General features: G+C 37.0%; 3 protein-coding genes across 5 annotated transcripts; 2 read left to right on the top strand and 1 right to left on the bottom strand.

Annotated features, from left to right (window-relative positions):
• Positions 1-126: 126 nt before the first annotated feature.
• On the top strand, positions 127-7,050 carry LOC140825242 (uncharacterized). Of its 2 annotated transcripts, XM_073186899.1 has the most exons (9): positions 127-318; positions 461-1,415; positions 1,627-1,892; positions 3,183-4,298; positions 4,392-4,550; positions 4,645-4,978; positions 5,081-5,151; positions 5,251-5,373; positions 6,415-7,050. In XM_073186899.1, exons 2-9 carry the CDS (start codon positions 482-484, stop codon positions 6,757-6,759), a joined length of 3,348 nt encoding a protein of 1,115 aa, XP_073043000.1. In that variant the 5' UTR covers positions 127-318; positions 461-481; the 3' UTR covers positions 6,760-7,050. The 2 variants fall into 2 exon arrangements, with proteins under 2 accessions (XP_073043000.1, XP_073042999.1); XM_073186898.1 differs by having other exon boundaries at positions 127-1,415.
• An 850-nt stretch (positions 7,051-7,900) lies between these two features.
• On the top strand, positions 7,901-15,398 carry LOC140825239 (ubiquitin carboxyl-terminal hydrolase 9-like). 2 transcript variants are annotated; one of them, XM_073186896.1, is made up of 14 exons: positions 7,901-8,146; positions 8,255-8,418; positions 8,615-8,863; positions 9,255-9,399; positions 9,919-9,978; positions 10,076-10,171; positions 11,107-11,490; positions 11,574-11,714; positions 12,166-12,336; positions 12,821-13,078; positions 13,187-13,335; positions 13,842-14,366; positions 14,469-14,745; positions 14,927-15,398. In XM_073186896.1, exons 2-14 carry the CDS (start codon positions 8,258-8,260, stop codon positions 15,089-15,091), a joined length of 2,781 nt encoding a protein of 926 aa, XP_073042997.1. In that variant the 5' UTR covers positions 7,901-8,146; positions 8,255-8,257; the 3' UTR covers positions 15,092-15,398. The 2 variants fall into 2 exon arrangements, with proteins under 2 accessions (XP_073042997.1, XP_073042996.1); XM_073186895.1 differs by having other exon boundaries at positions 7,901-8,418.
• A 135-nt stretch (positions 15,399-15,533) lies between these two features.
• On the bottom strand, positions 15,534-18,341 carry LOC140825241 (glucan endo-1,3-beta-glucosidase 11-like). Its single transcript, XM_073186897.1, has 3 exons — positions 18,185-18,341; positions 16,925-18,042; positions 15,534-16,125 (listed from the first exon to the last, which is right to left on the bottom strand). Exons 1-3 carry the CDS (start codon positions 18,234-18,236, stop codon positions 16,051-16,053), a joined length of 1,245 nt encoding a protein of 414 aa, XP_073042998.1. The 5' UTR covers positions 18,237-18,341; the 3' UTR covers positions 15,534-16,050.
• Positions 18,342-20,580: the final 2,239 nt, after the last annotated feature.

Genomic DNA, 20,580 nt, shown 5'->3' with positions numbered 1-20,580 from the left:
AAAGTATATATAACTAATTAGTTATGTTATGTAATATGTACACGTGGCGGCTAGTTATGTGAACCGACTTTATTTGGTTGACCCATATTCCGAACGCCTTCCCAAGATCTTCACTCGCCTGAGTTTAATTAAATCGGGGCGGGACAATCGGATGCTCCAATTATAAAACCGGGTCGCGATATTTTGGAGCTCTCACGGACGCCACTTCATTCACCAACCCAAATTACACTGTCCCTTCAATTCCGCGCTATGCTCACAAACGGAACGATAATTCTTTAAATCCGATGACCTTTTCCATCGGTAATTGTTCGTAAAAAGGTACCTTTTTTCTTATTAGTCATTCCCGAATTTGTGTTTCGGTTAAAACATATGGTTAAATTAACCTGGATTTTGAGTTTACAATCGTTTGCTGTAGTAGTTTGTGGAGATTTTGGGTTTCATTGATTGAAATTATTTCTAGGTTTTGAGGCCTTCGGTCGAGATGAAAAATCGTTCGCATAGGCTTTCCACATCGGAAGCAAATGAGGACTGGGTTGACGGATCATGGACAGTTGACTGCGTATGCGGTGTAAATTTCGATGATGGTGAGGAGATGGTGAATTGCGATGAGTGCGGGGTGTGGGTTCACACACGATGCTCACGCTATGTCAAAAGTGAAAAATCTTTTGCTTGTGATAAGTGTAAGAGCAGGAAAAATGGCACTAGTGGCGTTGGAGATGATAGCGAGGAGACTGAAGTTGCCGAGTTTCTGGTCGAGTTGCCTACCAAAACGTTGAGGATGAGCAATCCAAACCCAGCAAGTGCCTCCTCACGTAAGCCAGCTAGGCTTTTGACTGATATACCTATGGAGGAGAGGGTTCACGTGCAAGGGGTCCCCGGTGGAGATCCTGGATTGTTTTCTGGGATTAAAACGTTGTCTATTTTTGGCCCTGAGCTGTGGAAGGCTACTGGATACGTGCCTAAAAAGTTTAATTTTCAGTATTCCGAATTTCCTTCCTCTAGTGATGGTGAGGTAGAGGAAAAGAAAGAAGATTTTGTCACAAAGAGAAGTGAAGAAGATGCTAATCAGTGTGATAATAATGCTGGGATTTTACTCTCTTTGTCAAAGGAGGGGGAAAATACCTTGCCTACTCCAATAGTGGATACTGTTGGTATAAAAAGTCCCGAAAGAGGTGTCTGTTTTGAGAAAGTGGCTCCAAGACAGAGGAATAAATCTGATGGTGAAAATACTGATTTTATTTGCTCTGAGGATAATTTAAATCATAGAAGATCAGTGCAGCCTATTTTATTACACTGTGGCAAGCGCAAAAAAGAGAAATCCGGTGCTTCCAAGGATCAGAGTGAGAAGAAAAAGGCAAGGAGCAATGAGAAAGGGGGAGATGTTAAAAAGCGAGTTGTCCGTGCTTCTAAAGAAGGTGAGTTAATTTTCATTTTGCTTTCTCTATTTTGAAGTTTTCGTTGCTATTGACATTATATTGTGATGTTTATTGTGAATAAACGTGTTACAGAAAACTAGTTGTGACTGGCTTCCTGCATTTTCTTGCATGAACTATGTTATGACCATAGTGTTTTTTAATATCACGTTTCACATTATCAAGTACTGAGAAACGATTGGAATTTTTCAAGATGAAGGGCTTAAGGTCAACAATGGCGCTCAGTGTGGCAGAGGTGTTCTTGGTGATCAACAATCTTATGGTCTTGGTGAATGTGCTACAAATTTAGCATCTAATGGGCGTGTTCTAGATTCTTTCCTCGGGAATGAAGTTTCAAGCGATGGGATATCAAAGAAAGGGAACAAAGAGTTTCAAGTTCCCGTGAGGTCAGTGAGTTTATCTGACTCTAGTAATAAAGATTCAGACCTCAATTCTGGGAGCCTATCTGTGAAAGAGGAGGTATGTGTGTCTGCATCTCACTTCTTGTAATTTCTTAAATTAAGACGAGACAACATGGCATATAGAAAGTATATTTATCTATGAGTTCAAATGTCGGAGTTTGAGACACTTGACGGGAGTAGAAGACCGAATTTTATTTTATTTTTTAAAGAGAATGAAAAAAAAAAAGAATCTTTCAGTTAATACCTTGTCTGTTAATTGTTAAGGATCTCATGTTTAACTTATGGAATACCAAACCGCCTCTGACTTTGAATTTATTTGGACATTTCTGTTGATTACATGCCATATTTAGTTAGTGGAATGCAAAACTATGTATACTATATTGTGTGAACTGGTTACCAATCTGTGAATTTTCCACGGATGGCTATTTTGTAGCTTGATCTCTTAGCCTGGTCTATTATGTTTAGAATTTGGGAATCACTGCCTATGTACCTCCTAATAAAAAGAATTTTAACTCTGAAGGGGAGTAGAAAGGGGCATAGATTCTGAAAGTTTCATGTTTCATGAAATCGCTATCAAAACAACGGGGAAAAGTAAAAGTGAACATTAGTTCCAGTCGGACCCTAAATTCTTGTTGGTTGGTGATCATTTATGTTTTAAACATGGAAAAGAAAAGTTGAAATCTCAAATTTGCAAATCTAGCTTACTGTTTCCTTTTACCATGGAAACTGATATCCATAATTGATATTGCCTTTCCTAGAAACCATTTTAACTTATTATGCTCTCAAAGCATGCCTAAAATCTACGCTGAATGTTATATTTTAGGATTTAATGCACCTGACCACCTAACACTATGTCATACCTAGCATCGTTCTCGCGTGTACTCACCAAATTTTATAGATTCCATTCTTCTATATAAAATCAATTCAGCCAAAAAAGAGCCATCTTTTTTCTTGCAAATAACATTTTTCTTTGGCCAACACCAAACACTTCTCTGCCTTCTTGCAAATTCTTCCTCCTCATTTGGTTAACCTCGGCACTCATCAAGGCTCAAGTACTTGACCCGAATTTATTGCTTAGTGGTTGGATATTCACAGCATGTTACAATCATAATAATCTTTAGTGCCTTCAAAAATATTTCTAACTTATCTGCCTTAATAAAACTACTTTAGATATGTTATAGAATCTCTATAACCTAGTAAAAGAAGACAACAGTCTAGAATGTTGAGAATTACAGTTATAATTTAAAACACGTCAATCAACTATAGAATTGTGTTGGTTATGTTTATTTGCATAATTTTCTTGTATGTTCTGAACTGCCACTTTTTTGTTTATATTATATATTATTAGGGTCAAGATATCATTCAGAGTTGTAAGGATATTGGAGGAGGATCTGGAGTAGGAATTAGCACACATAACAAGGATTCATTGGTTGGAAATGTGACAATTGCTGGTCCAAATGCTAAAGAGACTAAAAATGGCCAAGATTCGAACATTGAGGAGGCCAGCTCATGCCCTAATAAGAAATTGAAAGCAGAGGTAGATGTTGATGATTTTGGGTCTTTACCTTTGGATCGTGTGAAGTTGAACACTGCAAAGCCTGATAGTCATCGTCCAGAATCCTCTGATTTTATTTTCTCTGAAAATTGTAAAGTGATTATTTCATCAGGTTCTGAAGCAGCTGACCACAGGGCGGATGCTGATAATAAGAATCCAAATGTTGCTATTATTACTAAAGCAGATCAATCTGATGATTCACTTTGTAATCCCTATCATTCTAAGCAAGAACCAACAGGTTCAGAGGGTTCCATGGGAGCAAGAAAAAGGTCTTCTGAACTTGCACACACTTCAGAAGTGTCTAAGGAAATGCTTAAATCGAGTAATGCAGTCACAACCAATTCAACATCTTACCAACGTAAAGTGGTGGTTTCAGTGGGGAAGTCCACAACTTCAGCCAGTACCTTGTCCAAATTCTCTGACAATCATTTGAAACCAACTGCTCAAAACCCTAAAAAGAAGGATATATCTGAAAGCACTGCTGAAACTACTAAAGACAATTCAGCTAATGGTTTGGTAAGGGATGCCGGAAAATGTGGCAGGCCGAGGAAGTTTGTGAAAGAATCTTCAAGGTTGAACTCTCCATCAGAAATGTCACAGTCAACTAAGTTGTCACAGACTTCAGATTCCAAGAAAATATATTCTGATTCTAAGGAATTCACCCTTCATTCTTCTTCTAAAGTACCAATGATATCTAAGGTAAAAACTATCCCAGGTTCTGCGGAATGTGCTCATCCAGCACAGGCTGATGGTTCCACAAACCTGCAGAGTAAAGCTGCTGCTTCATTTGTACCTAGCAAAGCTGACAAGTTATATCATTCTGGTAGTCATCCATCTTCTAGAGGAAATTTGGCTTCAGTGGCTGCGCCATCTCCATCAAATGTTCCTGCTGCCTTGAGTGATGAAGAGGTACAAGCCAAAGCAAAATTAATTTTCTCTTCCGTTGTCTTATTTTCGAGAAGTTTTTATCACCGATAACCCTTATGTTCTATATCTCGGCAGCTTGCTTTTCTGTTGCATCAAGAACTAAATAGCTCCCCTCGAGTTCCTAGAGTCCCACGCATTCGTCATGCTGGCAGTTTACCTCAGCTAGCATCGCCAACTGCAACAAGCATGCTGATGAAGCGAACATCTAGCAGTGGTGGAAAAGATCACGGCATGGTAAGCAAGCTTAGATTTTCGATTCGTTAGCTTCTTGGTAATTTTTGTGTTATTGTTTGAGTTAAGTGGTGAGTCTAATCTTTCTGGTGATTAGTCTTCTAGGAGAAAAGTCAAGGATTTTTCTAGGGATGGTTCACATCATAGTCAAGAGAGAGACAATGAGGCTAAGAAGATGGACCGAAAGCCTTCTTCACCTGAAAGCAGGAGGCGAGATACTGGATGCAGCCTTGATCGGCTTTCTAGAAGAGAAATAAATGGTGGTTCAGATAAGGCAGTGCACTCTATGAAGATGAGAAAAGTGAGCAGCTCTTTATCATCTTCCAGTGATGCCAATGGACGCAATGTATCAACCAGTCACCCCTCATCTAGGAATTCCTCTGATGATGATCCACGGATACTTGGGCATCCAACCAGTCGTACTTTACCAGGTTTTTTTATCTTTAAAAATTAAGTCCTCTTATCAGACACTTTTCTAGTTTAGAATACTTGGAGATATTTTCCCCTCACTTTGACAACACTGTAACTTGTAGGTTTGATTGCTGAGATTATGAGTGAAGGAAAGCGCATGACTTACGAAGAACTCTGCAATGCTGTTCTTCCGGTATTGATAAATTTGATTTGATAATTCACTTTCTTTTCTTGCCCCAATTCTTTATCTCGTGATTAAGCTGCTTAAAATTTTTTGTTTGCTCATACTCAGCATTGGCCACACTTGAGGAAGCACAATGGAGAGCGTTATGCATATTCTAGTCACTCGCAGGCTGTACTTGATTGCTTGAGGAACAGAAGCGAATGGGCTCGTTTGGTTGATCGTGGTCCCAAAGTAAGTCTATTCAACTTATTTACCTCCGCAGCTCTACACCGTCTAACTGTGAAACCCCTATAAATACTGATTTTGGTTATTATATATAAAAGTATCCGTCCATTTACTTCTTCGATCCTTCCTTTCTTACTTTAATGACCGATGATCGTGCTAAAATTATGTGCGCACAACGTTTGAAACATTGTCGCTATTGTGTGCATTTCTACGTACATACCTTCATCTCGAGTCATGTTTATGATCACATAGAGAGCAAATAGAATGATAAAAAATGAAGAGTTAAAGCCCACATCATTTGAAGATGATACTCAATTAGATAATCTTGGCATCCTCTTGTGATTCAATGTTGTTTGAAAATATGAGCTTCAAATATAATCATGTAATTGTGATAGTGTGTATCAATTATCATAGATAGCGTTTTAAACATGTCAGTGCAATCATATTTGATCTTTTTTTGGTATCCCATGTTCATTAGGAAGTTGTATGCATTGGCTGTACCCTATCTATGGACTTAAAAAGGATGGTCAAATCATTGTTGTATAATAATTTTGAGATGGATCAAGTCAGTGTATATTCATGCGTCCTTTTATAGGTATAGGCTTGTCTAGGGATCCAGTATTTTACTTTAGTCTGTTGTTGAAACTAAATGAAATGCCCTTGTTTTATCACTAACAAATTCCATATTGAAGCAACAGCATTATAATTTTTTTCTTATTTGTGCCTTTTCTCGTTTATTTGTGAAAACTCGTTTGAGCTTCCTCTGTATCTTTTTGCTTGTGGTTTTATTTTAGAACTTTAGGGTATTTTCGCAATAGCCTTTTGGTTGTTGATTTGCAACCAAAAAGCTTGCTAACTTTTTTCAGAATGGTCACCTGTGGATGTTGTGTTTCCCATCTATTTTCCTTGTATCATTTCTCTCTAAAGCGGGAAAATTTTTTGTTGTTATTTCCCATTCTTGTCTGTTGGATTTGAAATCAATATTGTTTGTTGCCTCTATGTTTGCATATGAATCACATCAACTGAGCTTGAAGTTATCTGTTCCAGACCAGTGGGAGTAGAAAGCGACGCAAGCTTGACACCGATTCAGTGAGCATCGATTCAGAGGATAATGAAGAAAGCAGAGGCAAGGATGCAGGGAGCAAGAGTTTTGATTCTCAACAAGAAGACTTTCCTAAGGGTAAGCGAAAAGCCAGAACACGTGGACGACTGGCTTTAGCTGGAAGAGGTATTGTTAGAAGAAGACGGAGGGCTGATGTTGTCAGTGATGATGAAAGTGAATCGTTCTCAAGTTCTAGTGAAGATAGTATGTCCAGCGAAGAAGAGATACAGGGCGGTGGGACATCCATTGTTGGGAACGAGGCCTCTGCTAGCTCAGAGGAGGGCCAATAGATCCCTGATGATTACTAGATAACATGTTGTACAGCTGAGGTTAGTGTTTTAGCTTTAGTTAAGAGCCGCTTTTGACTTGGTTTGTTGAAATGTCTCGAGGTACTTCTATGCGATCCATCTAACGTGTAATCTCAATGTTTCATTCATTTACGCCATTAGGATAGGAAAGATATTTTGAACGTGTATGATGCAACGTAAGATTGTTGTACATATAGGTTGCTATTCATTGTTTTGAACACTCGTCAGATTTCAAATGTTCGATATGAAAGATCTTGTCCTGTTTGAAGTTGAGTTAATTGTATCAGTTATTTTCGAAATCGGAACTTTTGTTTCCTTATAAGCTCTCATGAAACAAGGATCACAAATCTCTTGTGGGTCGTTCAACCCCGATGTGCCCCCATGTGTGACACGACAAGGGTTGATATTATCTACATGCAGATATGAAAGGTATCTATCTATCTATATATGATTGTTGTGGGTTAATGAGATGCTGCAGAGAATGTATTTCTCTGAATGCAAATTCAATAATCATCATTAATTAAAATATGTTTCATAAATTTTTGTTTTTAAATAAGAATAATTAATGCCTTCAAAATGGTTGAAGTAAATCAATTAATTTTTTCTCGGAATAAATTATATCAAAGTTCTGAAAATACTGACGAAACTTTCATCTATGTGGAATTACGTTTATATTGGTTTTAGTTTTAATAACTGGGAAATTTTGGATTTTAAATGATAATCAATAAGCTAAAATGCCGATTAGGAGGGTCTAAGTTTTATCTGCATTTACTCTATGGGACTGATTTTCAGTTCACCTTCAGTAGACTTTTCGTGGTACGGTTGTGGATGTGATGTCTAATACATATATATTTTTTAGTTATGCCGAGCATGTTTATTGGAATCTAAAAATAATTTATAGAATTAGAAACATTCAAAATAAATTCAACAATTTTTTTCTAAAATTAAAATGTTGATGACATTTGATGGTTAACTATATTATATCTATATTATATATATATATATATATATATATATATATATATATAAATATTTATATTGAATTTAATATTCATATTTGTGTAATGAATTTTAGTGGGCCGCAGACACATAAAACATCGGTAGGTGGGTTTGAGGCCTTTAAAAAGCCGACTGCGACAAACAGGAAAGCTGGTCCATCGGGGGAAAAGTCTAGAATTACGTACACGAAGAACTCTCTAGATTCCCTTTTCTTCCCCTTCGCGATCCAATCCGAATTTTTTATGTTGCCTGTAATCTAGGGTTCCTCAATTAGCTCGTCGCAGATGCGTATATACGAATTTGTATTGAATTGAATTTTTATTTTCTTGTCGTTTCTACTGGTCCTCCCCCCATCTCCGGCTGATCCGAGTTAAGTTCGATTACTCCATTCTTCAGAATTTTGACGCGGAGATTTTGTTTTCGTACAAATGACGTGATTGGGGTCCTGAGATTTGTGGTTTTCTTGTTTGCGGTTTAGATCATGACGATTCCAGACTCATCGGGGTGTCATTACATGATGGAGAATGGATCTATAGAGTTGCCATGCAAGCCCGAGGAAGAGAGGAGGATTGTGCAGGAATTGACAGCCAAAGCCGAGGCTAATTTGTGCGAGGGAAATTTGTATTATGTCATATCGAGCCGGTAAATTCGTTTGCTTGTTACTTGGTACTTACCATGGGCAACTAAGTCGTTATAGTTTGCTTTGACTTATTCGTAATGTATAGTTATTTTTTTTTTCTCTTTTCCTGTTTCATTGCCATTGGGTAAAAGAAAGAGGTAGACCTTTTATTTCTGTGCTTGTGTTGCATTGTGTATGTTACGACGCCTATTTTTACAGGTGGTTCATGGCCTGGCAGAATTACACCGGGCTCATGGTCGACACTTATCCATTTGACCAGCGTGCTATCCAATCTGTCTATATAACATCATCAAATACAGAAAATAGACCTGGGCCAATTGATAACAGTGACATTGTTGTAAATGGAACTGACGCTAAAGATGATGATCCAGAGCTTCTCAGATGCCTTGAAGAAGGGCGTGATTATGTCTTAGTTCCTCAAGAAGTCTGGGATAAGCTTCTGAAGTGGTAATCATGTGGACTTTAAATACGAATTCCTTTATATTTCGCATATATCAAACATAATTCCCGGCTACATTCACGAGAAAGGTTCAATTATTAAGAAACCATTTTAAAACACAGTAATTTTGAAGCTGATTGTATTTCGTCATCCTCATCAAGAAAAATAAAAAGAACCTGAAGAAGCACTTGCAGATGGTAACCTACTGGATGCGGCCGTTTGAAGGATTTTAGTAACTTGATTTTGCTGACTCTATTTTCATATTATTTAGTGTTTCAACTTTTGTATATTGGTGGTACTTTGGTAAAAGCTCATCCTTTGTGTGGGAGAGGGCTGTTTGCTTCTTTGCTGATCTCCACTTGTTGTGTCTGATTAATCTGTTATTTCTTGCATTCTTAGGTACAAAGGAGGACCATCATTGCCGCGAAAGATGATTTCTGTTGGGGATCAGCAGAAGCACTTCAGTGTGGAGGTATTCCCGCTGTGCCTCAAGTTAACTGACTCCAGAGATCAGAGTGAAGTAGTTGTAAAGTTAAGTAAAAAGGTACTCCGAAGTGTACTTTATGGCTTTCTTCATAGTTACATGTTTGTGGTTGATCCAAACAAAGAAATAATGTTTCATTAGATATATCTTAGCACTATAGATTGAACAAATATGCGAATGCTTTTCTTCATTAACTTTATAAAAACATGTTATTGTTGTTCCAATTTCTCGAACCTTGGCCCATGATGGGGCTTCCAATTTATTTATGCAAGTTTTTGTTCTAGAATTTGTTATTGACTTATTGTTGTGTATAGCCTATTATATTTATGCAAGTAGGCCTTCTTTCCTATGTGGATAGCCACGAACTTGATGGGATTCTTTTCTTGTTTCTTGACAATCTGTGTTTGTGGGCCTGATAATTTGGATGAGAGTTATCATCAATATTGTCTCACGAAGAAACCCTTGCGCGTTTTAATCGTTGCCAATGTATCTTAGACGTTAGGTCTCATATTTTTGTGTATCAGAATAAATCCTTTTGTCATGATATCTGAGCTACATCTTACATATTTTGTATGTCAGGATTCTGTACGTGAACTGTACGAGAAAGTTTGTCGACTTAAAGGTTTAGACACAGAAAAGGTTTGTTGAAGCAGTAACAGAAGTCTGGTACCTATGTGGTTGTGATAGTATAAAGATCAAAGCTTTCTTCTTATTTTATCTTAAAAGTCATATGCAGGTGCACATCTGGGACTGCTTCAGTAAGCAGAAGCAAACCATATTAATTTCCTCAAATCAAACCCTGGAGGAGTCTAATTTGCAGATGGATCAAGACGTAAGCCCATGATACATTGTTAATATTGGAGAAATGATTTTATTTCCTGATCCATACTGTCAGTTTGTTGGGTTATATAATGCATGTAACTCTCCGTGTGTGGACTATACCATCGTTTTAACATATGGTCTTCAAAATGTTATTAGACTTTTATTTTATTTTCTGATAGCTGATGGGGTTCAATTATGGTGAGCTGAAGAGTTTTTCTTGGCCTTTTTCAATAAATACTGGCATCAATCTTATTGGTCTAATTCAGAAAACAAACCTATCTAAGACCAAGTTTTCCCCTTTAAACTTTCTCCTGAAATAATTTGTTTCTTAAGGAATACTTGGATGTACAGAATGCAGTGAAGGTTTGGTTTTGTAGGGAAAAAATGCTTTTGTATTGCTAGTAAATTTCATTGGAGTCGACTTATATGCTTTATATGTTCCGTCAATTCGTCTATCATGGGATGAAACAACCAAGAATAAAGTACTCCAAGAAATAATGCAAATGTCAGGCTTGGAAGTATGGATTCAAAATGGTCTTGACTCTTGATTTGTTTATTTCTATTGAAAAAACTAGTGAAATTTTTTGTATATTGATTTCTTCTATCTTAATTTTGTTTTTTCTTGGTTGTCTTATGTATCTATTTTATGGTAAAGGAAACTATAACTTGAGTAGATGTGATACCAGTTTTATTGTCCCAAAATACCTCTTTATGCATGATTTTCTTTGAAGCTGTAGTTGTGAAGTAGTAAAGATACAAGCCTACAACCCACATGTTTTGAAAAGTTGGTAATATCAGTTTTATAAATTCTTCCAATCCAACAGTGTTCATGGTATCAGTTATATGCATACAATTTGTTTTTTATGGTAACTATGTGTGGCATCAACTATGTTAAAATATAAGTCTTTCCTGCTGGTCTCTGATGCAATCTTTGACCTCTTGTAGATTCTTCTTGAGGTGCCAATTGATGAATTTGGCATGGATTCTACTGGGAATGGCTTGCCACTGGTTCCCGTTGAACCTAGAAGATCGCCTATTTCAATTGCCGGTGGCCCGACTATGACCAATGGGTATTCAACTAGTTATAGCTCCAACATATACCAGAGAAGTACTTTTACGTCCTCATATGGAGATATGGAGGATGGACATGAAAATTTGAAGCCAGTACAGAGAGGAGATAGGGGAGGTTTGGCAGGATTGCAAAATTTGGGGAACACTTGCTTCATGAACAGTTCCATTCAGTGTTTAGCTCATACACAGCACCTCGTTGAGTACTTCTTGCAAGATTACAGTGATGAAATCAACAGGCAAAACCCTTTAGGGATGCATGTAATTGTTGTCCCCTGAAGTGCAAGGTTTTATTTGCTGTATATTTTTTGTAGCTGTCCTAACCCATTGTTTTTTGTCTGCAGGGAGAGCTTGCACTTTCATTTGGTGAGTTATTAAGGAAACTCTGGTCCTCTGGGCGAACCCCTGTTGCACCTCGTGCATTCAAGGGGAAGCTTGCTCGTTTTGCTCCTCAGTTTAGTGGGTATAACCAGCATGATTCACAGGCAAGGACTGCAACTTTGTGGAGTTTTGGGCAAGAATTATAGTGATGTTTGCATTTGTATTCACATTTTTTTTCCTGCTCGTTATACTTCAGAGGATTATGGATGTTAGTATGTTGCACTTTTTTATGTTTACAGAATTTTCTTGCATGTTACTTGATTACGATCATATCTATTTTTTGATAGATTCGCTTATTTAATTGGTTCTTGATATACTGTTTTGTGTCATAGTTGTGATTCTTAGTGTTTTTTAAATCATTAATTTATATCATACTTTAGGCTATTGGAAATAATAGGATTTATATCCTTTTTACCATTGTTTTAGTTTTAATTAAATGACTTTTAGCACAGGTAAGGTGGAGTTGTCACATAAAAATTTGTTTTTGGAAATTTACAAGAATTTTCTCTTCAGTGTGATAATTTACTATCTGTTGACAATTTAATTTTTTCTCAGGAACTACTTGCGTTTTTGCTTGATGGGCTGCATGAAGATTTGAATCGTGTTAAACAAAAACCATATATTGAAACAAAAGATTTTGATGGTCGGCCAGATAAGGAAGTTGCTGATGAGTTTTGGAGGTATCACAAGGCCAGAAATGATTCAGTGATTGTAGATATTTGCCAGGTGAATAATCTTGTCCCATAGCTGCAGCTATGCATTATTAACTATTAGATTCACTTGTCTAGATTTTTAAAGCCAAAGAAATTGGATGGTGATATCAGCGTCCATTTGTGTATCTCTATCAGAAATTTTTCTCTTTCGTGCAGCTGTCTGTATTGCTTGTTTTTCTAGCACATGTTATCATTCTTGTGACCAAAAGATGCTGGTTGACCTTGATAGAACTGACTTCAGGGTGTTTCTAACTATTTTTGGAAGATTTCTCGTAAAGAAAACTGACTATGCTAATTGCTAAGGAACTACTAATAAATAATTTTTTACATTTTTTTAGGTTACCTAAAACTCAAACCAAAGTCAACTAAGCGTGCGAATTTTAAATTCTGTCTTATGATAATTATGTTTTTGTTTTGTTTTCTAAAAGAAATTTTCTTTAGAATTTTATATTCACGGAGTATTTTCTTCTATAACATCTGGTGTGGGAAATTTTCAGGGTCAATACAAATCAACATTGGTTTGCCCAGTATGTGACAAGATATCAATAACATTTGATCCCTTCATGTACTTGTCCCTGCCTCTTCCTTCAACAGCTACTAGGTCAATGACAATAACAGTATTTTACGGTGATGGAAGTGGTATTCCTATGCCATTCACAGTTACTGTTTTAAAGCAAGGATGCTGCAAAGATCTTATCCAGGCTTTGGCTGTGACATGCTGCCTACGCAGTGATGAATACTTGCTCCTTGCCGAGGTAGGTTTTATCTGAATTCCTTTCCTGTTGATGAGCTGACGGTGAGCGGGAAATGAGCACAGATCTTTCACTCGCCCTGTTTATTTGAAACCAACTTTTGATATATAGGTCTATGAACATCGGATTTATCGGTACTTGGAAAATCCATCTGAACCTTTGGCTGATATAAAAGACGAAGAGCATATAGTTGCCTACAGGCTCTCCAAGACAGAGGCAGATTTAACCAGACTTGAGATATGCCATCGATACCAGGAATTGTAAGTTACTCATCTTGGTTGTGGAGCTGTTGTTATTTTGTATGATTGATCATATTGTCATTAAGTGAATTTTAAAAAATAAAAAATAAAAGGTGCTTCATAAGTCTTTAAACGTTTTACCAGCATCTGGATGTCTTATATGCAAATTGATTGATTTTTTGTGGTTTGTCTTGCTGTAGGCATTATTGAATTTACATTTGAATTAACACTAAATTTGAAAAGATGATGGATTATTGCCACGTAGTCATGATTTTAGATAATTTCTAATGAAAGATGCCATGTTTTTAGTTTTAAATTTCGTGGCATTATGTGATGGTTACACTCAAATTCTTTTAACATGGAAAGAAGTTCAATATATTCATAGTTATTTGGTCATAAGCGACTACTGTCACAATATGGATAGTCTTGTATGCATAAGTTGTCAAATGATTTTTCTATATTCCGCATTTGTTGATTTAACTTTCACCATCTCTTGCTTGCTAACTTTGACACACTTTTCTCTTCAGTGAGAGGAAGCTGTTCCTTACTCCATTAGTTACTGTCTTGGAATCCCCACAGTATGGGTCTGATATTGATCTTGCTGTTGAGAAACTGCTTTGCCCTCTAAGGACAGCATTTTTCACTTCAGCAACTCAGAGTGGCAAAGAAAATGGTTCTGCTTTGATGTCAATGGAAGAGCAAATGAAAAGTTGTGACGAATTGGAACACACGATCAAATCAACAGATGGCAAAGAGCCGGGGGGTATGTCCAGCAGGGAGCTGTCATTCCGTCTTTGCATCACAGATGATAAGGGTTATGGGTGCAGACCAATAATGAAGGATTCACCCCTAAGACCTGCTCGTTTGATAAAAGTTATGTTGGACTGGACCGAAAAAGAGCACGACTTGTATGATGCTATCTATCTGAAGGATCTTCCTGTGGTTCACAAGTCGGGAGTTCTTGCAAAGAAAACCAAGCAAGAAGCCATCTCTCTCTTTTCGTGCTTGGATGCATTTTTGAAAGAGGAACCTCTAGGCCCCGATGATATGTGGTATGGTAGACTGTAATTATATGGTTACCGTGACCTTGACTGCACTGTCTGAACTATTGATCTTCTTACCTTGTATGATTTATTAAATGATGTGATGTGCAGGTACTGTCCTCGATGCAAGGAACATAGACAAGCAAGTAAAAAGTTGGATTTGTGGAGGTTGCCTGACGTGCTTGTTTTTCACTTGAAACGGTTCTCGTACAGCCGATGGCAGAAAAATAAACTCGACACATTTGTCGATTTTCCCATTCAAAATCTTGATTTGAGCAGATACGTTAAGAGTAATGATGTGTCTGAAGGTTCACATGTTTATGAGCTGTATGCTATCAGCAACCACTATGGGGGTCTTGGTGGTGGACACTACTCTGCTTATTGCAAGGTAATCGCGGGAGCTGGAATACCCCTAAATCCTTATTCAATGCCCTTGTATGATTATTTTTTATAGGACACTTTGCTTGAGAGCAAGTATAACTTGAGTCTCTAAGTTGCCAGCCTTGTTTTATTCCAGTTTTAGGCTTCTTGTTTTTGTAACGTATCACATATTTGTTATGTTCTTGCAGTTGATTGACGACAAAAGTTGGTATAATTTTGATGATGCTCATGTTTCGGCTGTGAGAGAGTCTGAGATCAAGACATCTGCAGCTTATGTGTTGTTCTACCAAAGAGTTAAACCTAAATCAAATGGTGCAGTGGGAGAGCCATCATCAGGTCGAAGGGCATTTTAAATTTTGCCTGAATTAGTTTGGTGTCGTGGTTAAAGCTGTGCGCATTGGGAGTTTTGACAATGAAGCATGGCGGTTTTGTTGGTGAGGGCCGGAACTGTTGAAGCAAGGGGCATGAAAACTTTCCTGAAGAGCGGTACCATAGCATAGGAGCAGCTCGGGTAAATGTCATGTAAGCTAGGAAAGAGATCATGTTATATTATTGATAATATAAAGTCTATAATTGGATGACCAGAGGCATTCATTTCTTTTGGCAATTTAATTGGAACCTACTGGCATTTCCATTCTGAAATCGGAACTCTTAACCTTCTGAGTTTGGGTCTTTTGGGGATGAGGGTACCGAAAAAATAATTTTGTAAGTAGTTTTTGGGTTGGATATTATTTTTATTTTTTAAAATTAAAAAATTGGTTAAAAATGATGATTTTGTTGAATTACAGGCGCACAAAACAAATGTATATTATACTATTTATTTAATTTGAAATAACTGTACAGAAAGGAGATATTCCCACATCATCGTAGTTGATCTAAGAGCATCGTCATTATGATTTTGGTAGCTTTTTTTATTTTTTCTAAAAAAACCCTGCATAAATTCCTTAAAACGAACAAAAGTACATAAAAGCATAGCCAACTTTCCTAGTAGAATAGAACAGCTTGTGTCCCTAGCTTGAGTGAACAAGATGCTTTCTCTGTAACTCAAAACTCCACCAAAATCACAACAAAATAATAATAACAAAAAAATAAAATGGAGTATGGTTGCCAGCCCAAAAGAGCAGACGCCATCTTTATCATCAGCAGTGCACAGCATTCAATTGAAACTTCAAGGCAGCTAGTTTGGCCATGGTTGGGCCCACGGTCACATTTTCTCTCTTGCTTTTTAGGTGTCTCCAAATTCAAAGACTTTTATGTTATTTTCTCTATGAAGGGTGAAACCCCTTTTGAGCTCTTTCTCCTCGAAAAAGAATCAGAGTTGATATTGCAGCATGGTCAAGACCATGAGGCACAAGATAGATAAAGCGCCATGAAATGGTGGCCTCTCCTACAACTCACACAGTACAATTAATCAGTACACGTGTATGCCACCTAATCAAACAACTTCTTGTCGGTGATTAGATATTCGTAGGGCGGATTTGTAATAAGATTAAACATTGAAAAATCAGCAAACCTAAAAGCACCATCATGACAGTGATCAAAGGGCGAAATTTCCCTTTTTACCATAATGTTACTGGAAAATTGTCCTACAAGAATACCCTGCGTATCCACGTTTGATGGAACCTAAATAGCTAGTTCGATTGATAGGTGGATTGGGTTTCGAAGGTAAAGCACGGCTGGTGATAGGTTTTGACGTGAAATCAAGAATACAAGGGAAGAACAGAGTAGTATGCCTAACGTTTACAGGCTGGAAAGGTAGACAGGGATTTTAATGGAACAGAGAGGGCGAGAAAATCTATATGGGGACACTGAAACTAGACTCACATGGGGCAGTTTGCCCACAACATAATAAGACACTCTCTTTTACATACTGTAGTATTATCATTTACATGTTGATAGGACTGACACCCATTTCCCACTTGTTGCCACCAACAAATCTTCTTTTATTTATTAAAAAAAAAAACAACAACAACAATATCTTCTTTTATTTAAAATATTTTTTTTAAACACCCATTTTTCATTACCTCTTTTAAAAATGTATTATACACTGTTTTTATTAGTTGGGGACGGTATTTGCTGAAAGTAACAATATCGGCGCACATTAGTCGCAAGCGAGGTAGAAAGTGAGGCAGGTGGAAATTTAACACCAATTTTTATTTATTTCTTTGGGGAAAAAAAAAACTCACCGCGTCATCTGCGGTGATTGAGAGGTAGCCGTTGGGAGGGTTTCCCGCCGGTAAATAACCAGGCGACGTGGTACCGCCGGAGCTTCCGCCACTCGAGCCCGTCGAATTACTGCTCAACAACCCCGTCACATTAAAACCCAGGTCATACACTGGTGTCCCATCTGGCTTGAATAGCCCAAAGTTTCTCTCCGAGGTCGGGCCGGGCTTCATGTTCTCGTTGAACAAAGCAAACACATAGATGTTCAGGTCCGAATTTGGATTCAATGGCGTACCTTTCTTCTCCGACATCAGCTTCAGCAAGTTCCCGTTATACTTTCTGGCATTCTCCGGTGATGCTCCGGGCTCATCAGCGTCTCCTTTCGAAGGCCACCCAGTTTCCGAGATCTGCAAGCAAACGTTTTTGTACCCAATCTTCTGCAATGCCGAATGGACAGCGTCAATCTGAGCATACAACATGTTTTCGTAATGTAGTCCCGAAACAGGATCCACAATTCCGGAGCCCGATTCGAACAGCACGAAGTCCAACGGCACTTGCTTGGAGTCGGCCTTGTACGCGAAATATGGATACGCGTTAATTAGAAACGGGGAGCCCAATTTGCAGTTAAAGTCGAGAATGCAGGACAATTTCTGAATCAGATCTCGGCGAAACACGCCGGACGAGGGAGGATACGAAACTTCCAAAATACCCAAATTGTGGGCGGTGGTCACCATGACTTGCTTGTCGAGGTTGACGGAAACAAGGGCATTGTGAATGTTTTCCATGGCGGGGAAAAGGTTGGCCGAGAGAGTAGTGTCATTGGCTGTGAGAACTTCGTTCCCGACGGCAATGCAGGTGATTTTGGTGGCCGGTAAGTAACATTTAACGTTGTTGTTGACCCAAGCTTGGGCTTGCTTCGGGTCCTTCATTTGCACCAAGTACTCATTACCCAGACCAACGATGAACTCAACTCCGGTGTTGGCGAAGGCCTTGAGTACGTGTGGGTCGGCGTCGTAGAGCTTGAGCCTGGTGACGCCGATGGATTTGAGGAGTGGGACCACCGATTTCGGGTTGGGGAGATTGTTGGCTATCTGGCCGTAGTTGATCCCCAGAGACCACGCCGCCGTGAAGAACAATGACACTGCAAACAGCCACTTACTGATTAGAATGAAGATGATGAAAATAAATATACATCCACAGCTCAAAATTCATTCTTTCTCCAAGAAAAATACTAGATTTAAAGAAAGAATGCTTTGCATATTAGAGAATAACAGCAAGAGTACCTGAAATGAGAAGCATTAATGTAAATAGAGAGGAAGAGTATCGGAAGTCCATGGTGAGTGACAATAGAATGGAGAGGGGGATTCAAGCAAGGACTGAATGGTTGGTATTTGGGGAAGATACATTTATTACAAATCTTTCTTTCTTCTTTGTATTTTGTGAGGCTACCATTAGTTAAAAATATCCCCTTGTCTTTTCCTTCTTTTTTTAAATTAAAAAATAACCTACAAATAATAAGCCTATTCAAAAACTTAATACAAATGATAGGATCGAAGTTACATATCATTGTAGGCAAGTTACATACTCCCTTTAAGAAAAGATACACATTTTTAAAGTATTTTTGAGTGCCAAAAGGTTGAGAATATACTCAAAATGTCAAAATAAGGGGGGGGTGGGGGGGGTGTTTACTTTTTGTTGGACATAAGTATCTAAGCGATATTAATACAAAACCTGAATTTTATAATCGATATTAAGTATAGGAAAACCGTTTTCCCAAATATACATAATCTTCTTTGTAAAAGTAAGAACAAGAATTTATTTGCAAGAAACTTTAATTGATGTAATTTAACCTGAATACGGTTGATTTTATGTCTATGGACTATGCTCCATGTACGTGGTTAACACGGTGGGGTTTTTCCAAATAGTAGGTTTTTTATGAGACGATCTCATGAATCCTGTGATATGGGTCAACTCTACCGATATTCACAATAAAAGTAATACTCTTAGCATAAAAAAAAAATAATATTTTTTATGGATGATCTAAATAAGATTTCTGTCTCACAAAAATACGACTCGTGAGACCGTCTCACACAAATTTTTGTCTTTTCCAAAACAGGATCCCGTGCTTTATATAAGTCGTTGTTAAGAATTTAAAATTTTGGAATATAAAATATTTTGCTGTATATTTTTTATATGTTTTTTTTTCTCCGGTTGCTTTTTGTAATTTACTTTCTAAATGTTTTTTAAATGATAAAATTGTGTGGATTTGCTAATTTTGCTATAAAAAAAATATATTCTGAAACGAAAAAATTTTAGTCTTGAATTGAATAACTTGTCATTTATGTAGTCTCATTACTTGAATATATTTAAACCTATTTTGCTTAAAAGTTTGGCTTCTTAATTTTTTTTTACTTTTTTGATGAAAAAGTAAATTGATTTAATACGAAAAAGGGTAAGTGCTGAAAGGTAAAAAGTAGAGGTGATATATCCGCCAAAATAAAATGTAGTGGGAATCTGCAAAATGTTGCAGATTAAAGGGCCATCTAATTGAGTAAAATTTTAATTTTTTTCAGAAAAGTTTATGGTTTGAAAGCCTCTCAGACCAATAAAATTTCTGAATTTGAACACAGTCGACATAAGATATTGTAAAACCCTCAAATCCTCGTGGTTTTTTTAAAATTAATTTTTTTAAAAAAATTAAAAAATAAAATAGATGGTGCAGTTTTGCAAAGCTTAATCCTTAATTTATAAAATAAAAAAAATGAATAAAATAAAAGCAGCTTGGATGCTACATTTTTTGCAATGTCCATTATTATTAGTGGTAGATTCTGCAAAATATATTGATTTACAGCGTCCGTCATTGATGGTGAAGTTTTACTTTAATTTTGAAAAACTTAAAAGTCAACCTTATTTTTTTTTTAAAAAAAAATATAAGGTTTTACTCAGCGTAGTCCTCATGTCAGATTATTATAATAATACGAAAACATTTGCCTAATGAAATAGAACTTTTTTAAATTCTTAATCATTATTAGAGTTTTAAAATGTGAATATAAGCTTTTCTAGATATAGTTATTATATCATGAATTAAGTATTGTAAAAGTTCCACAAAATTAAAAGGACTACATTATTTTATAACAAAAGGTAACTAAGTGGTCCTTGGGATTTTTTTTTTCCCGAATTCTTTTGAACTTTTAAGTTTTGTGCAGTTGACATTCAAATATGAAATATTCCTCTCCCAACGGCTACTTTCTACTTGGTGGTGGCCGTCGTTATACAAATATTTTAAATAAATAAATATTAGGGTATTCATATCATTTATGGCGTTTAATTCTTTTGGCTTGTTCGATTTTAAGGCTGCGTTTCTTTTCTTCTTGCAACGCAAGATTATTGACTTTTACACAAAAATATGATTCAATCTCAACCCAGCAATAGCCCATGTGATTAATGTTTAGGCTTTATGTCATTTAACTTACCATTTACCTTTTCATCTCCGTTGACGATTAGCTAACTGTGAAACAGTGGCTGGAATTCTTGTATTATATCAACTGTTTTTTAAATCATCATAAATGAATGCCAAAAAGCAAGTGAAACCATTTTCTTGATGTATGATGGAGGTAAATATCCTTCGAATATTTTGGTGCCGGGAAAGAATGAAGAGTTGCTTCAATTTCCTTTCTAT

The sequence above is a fragment of the Primulina eburnea genome, chromosome 3 (genome assembly GCF_022965805.1).
Source record: "Primulina eburnea isolate SZY01 chromosome 3, ASM2296580v1, whole genome shotgun sequence".
In the NCBI taxonomy this organism is placed as follows: domain Eukaryota; kingdom Viridiplantae; phylum Streptophyta; class Magnoliopsida; order Lamiales; family Gesneriaceae; genus Primulina; species Primulina eburnea.
This window is presented reverse-complemented; position numbering and strand designations above follow the sequence as displayed.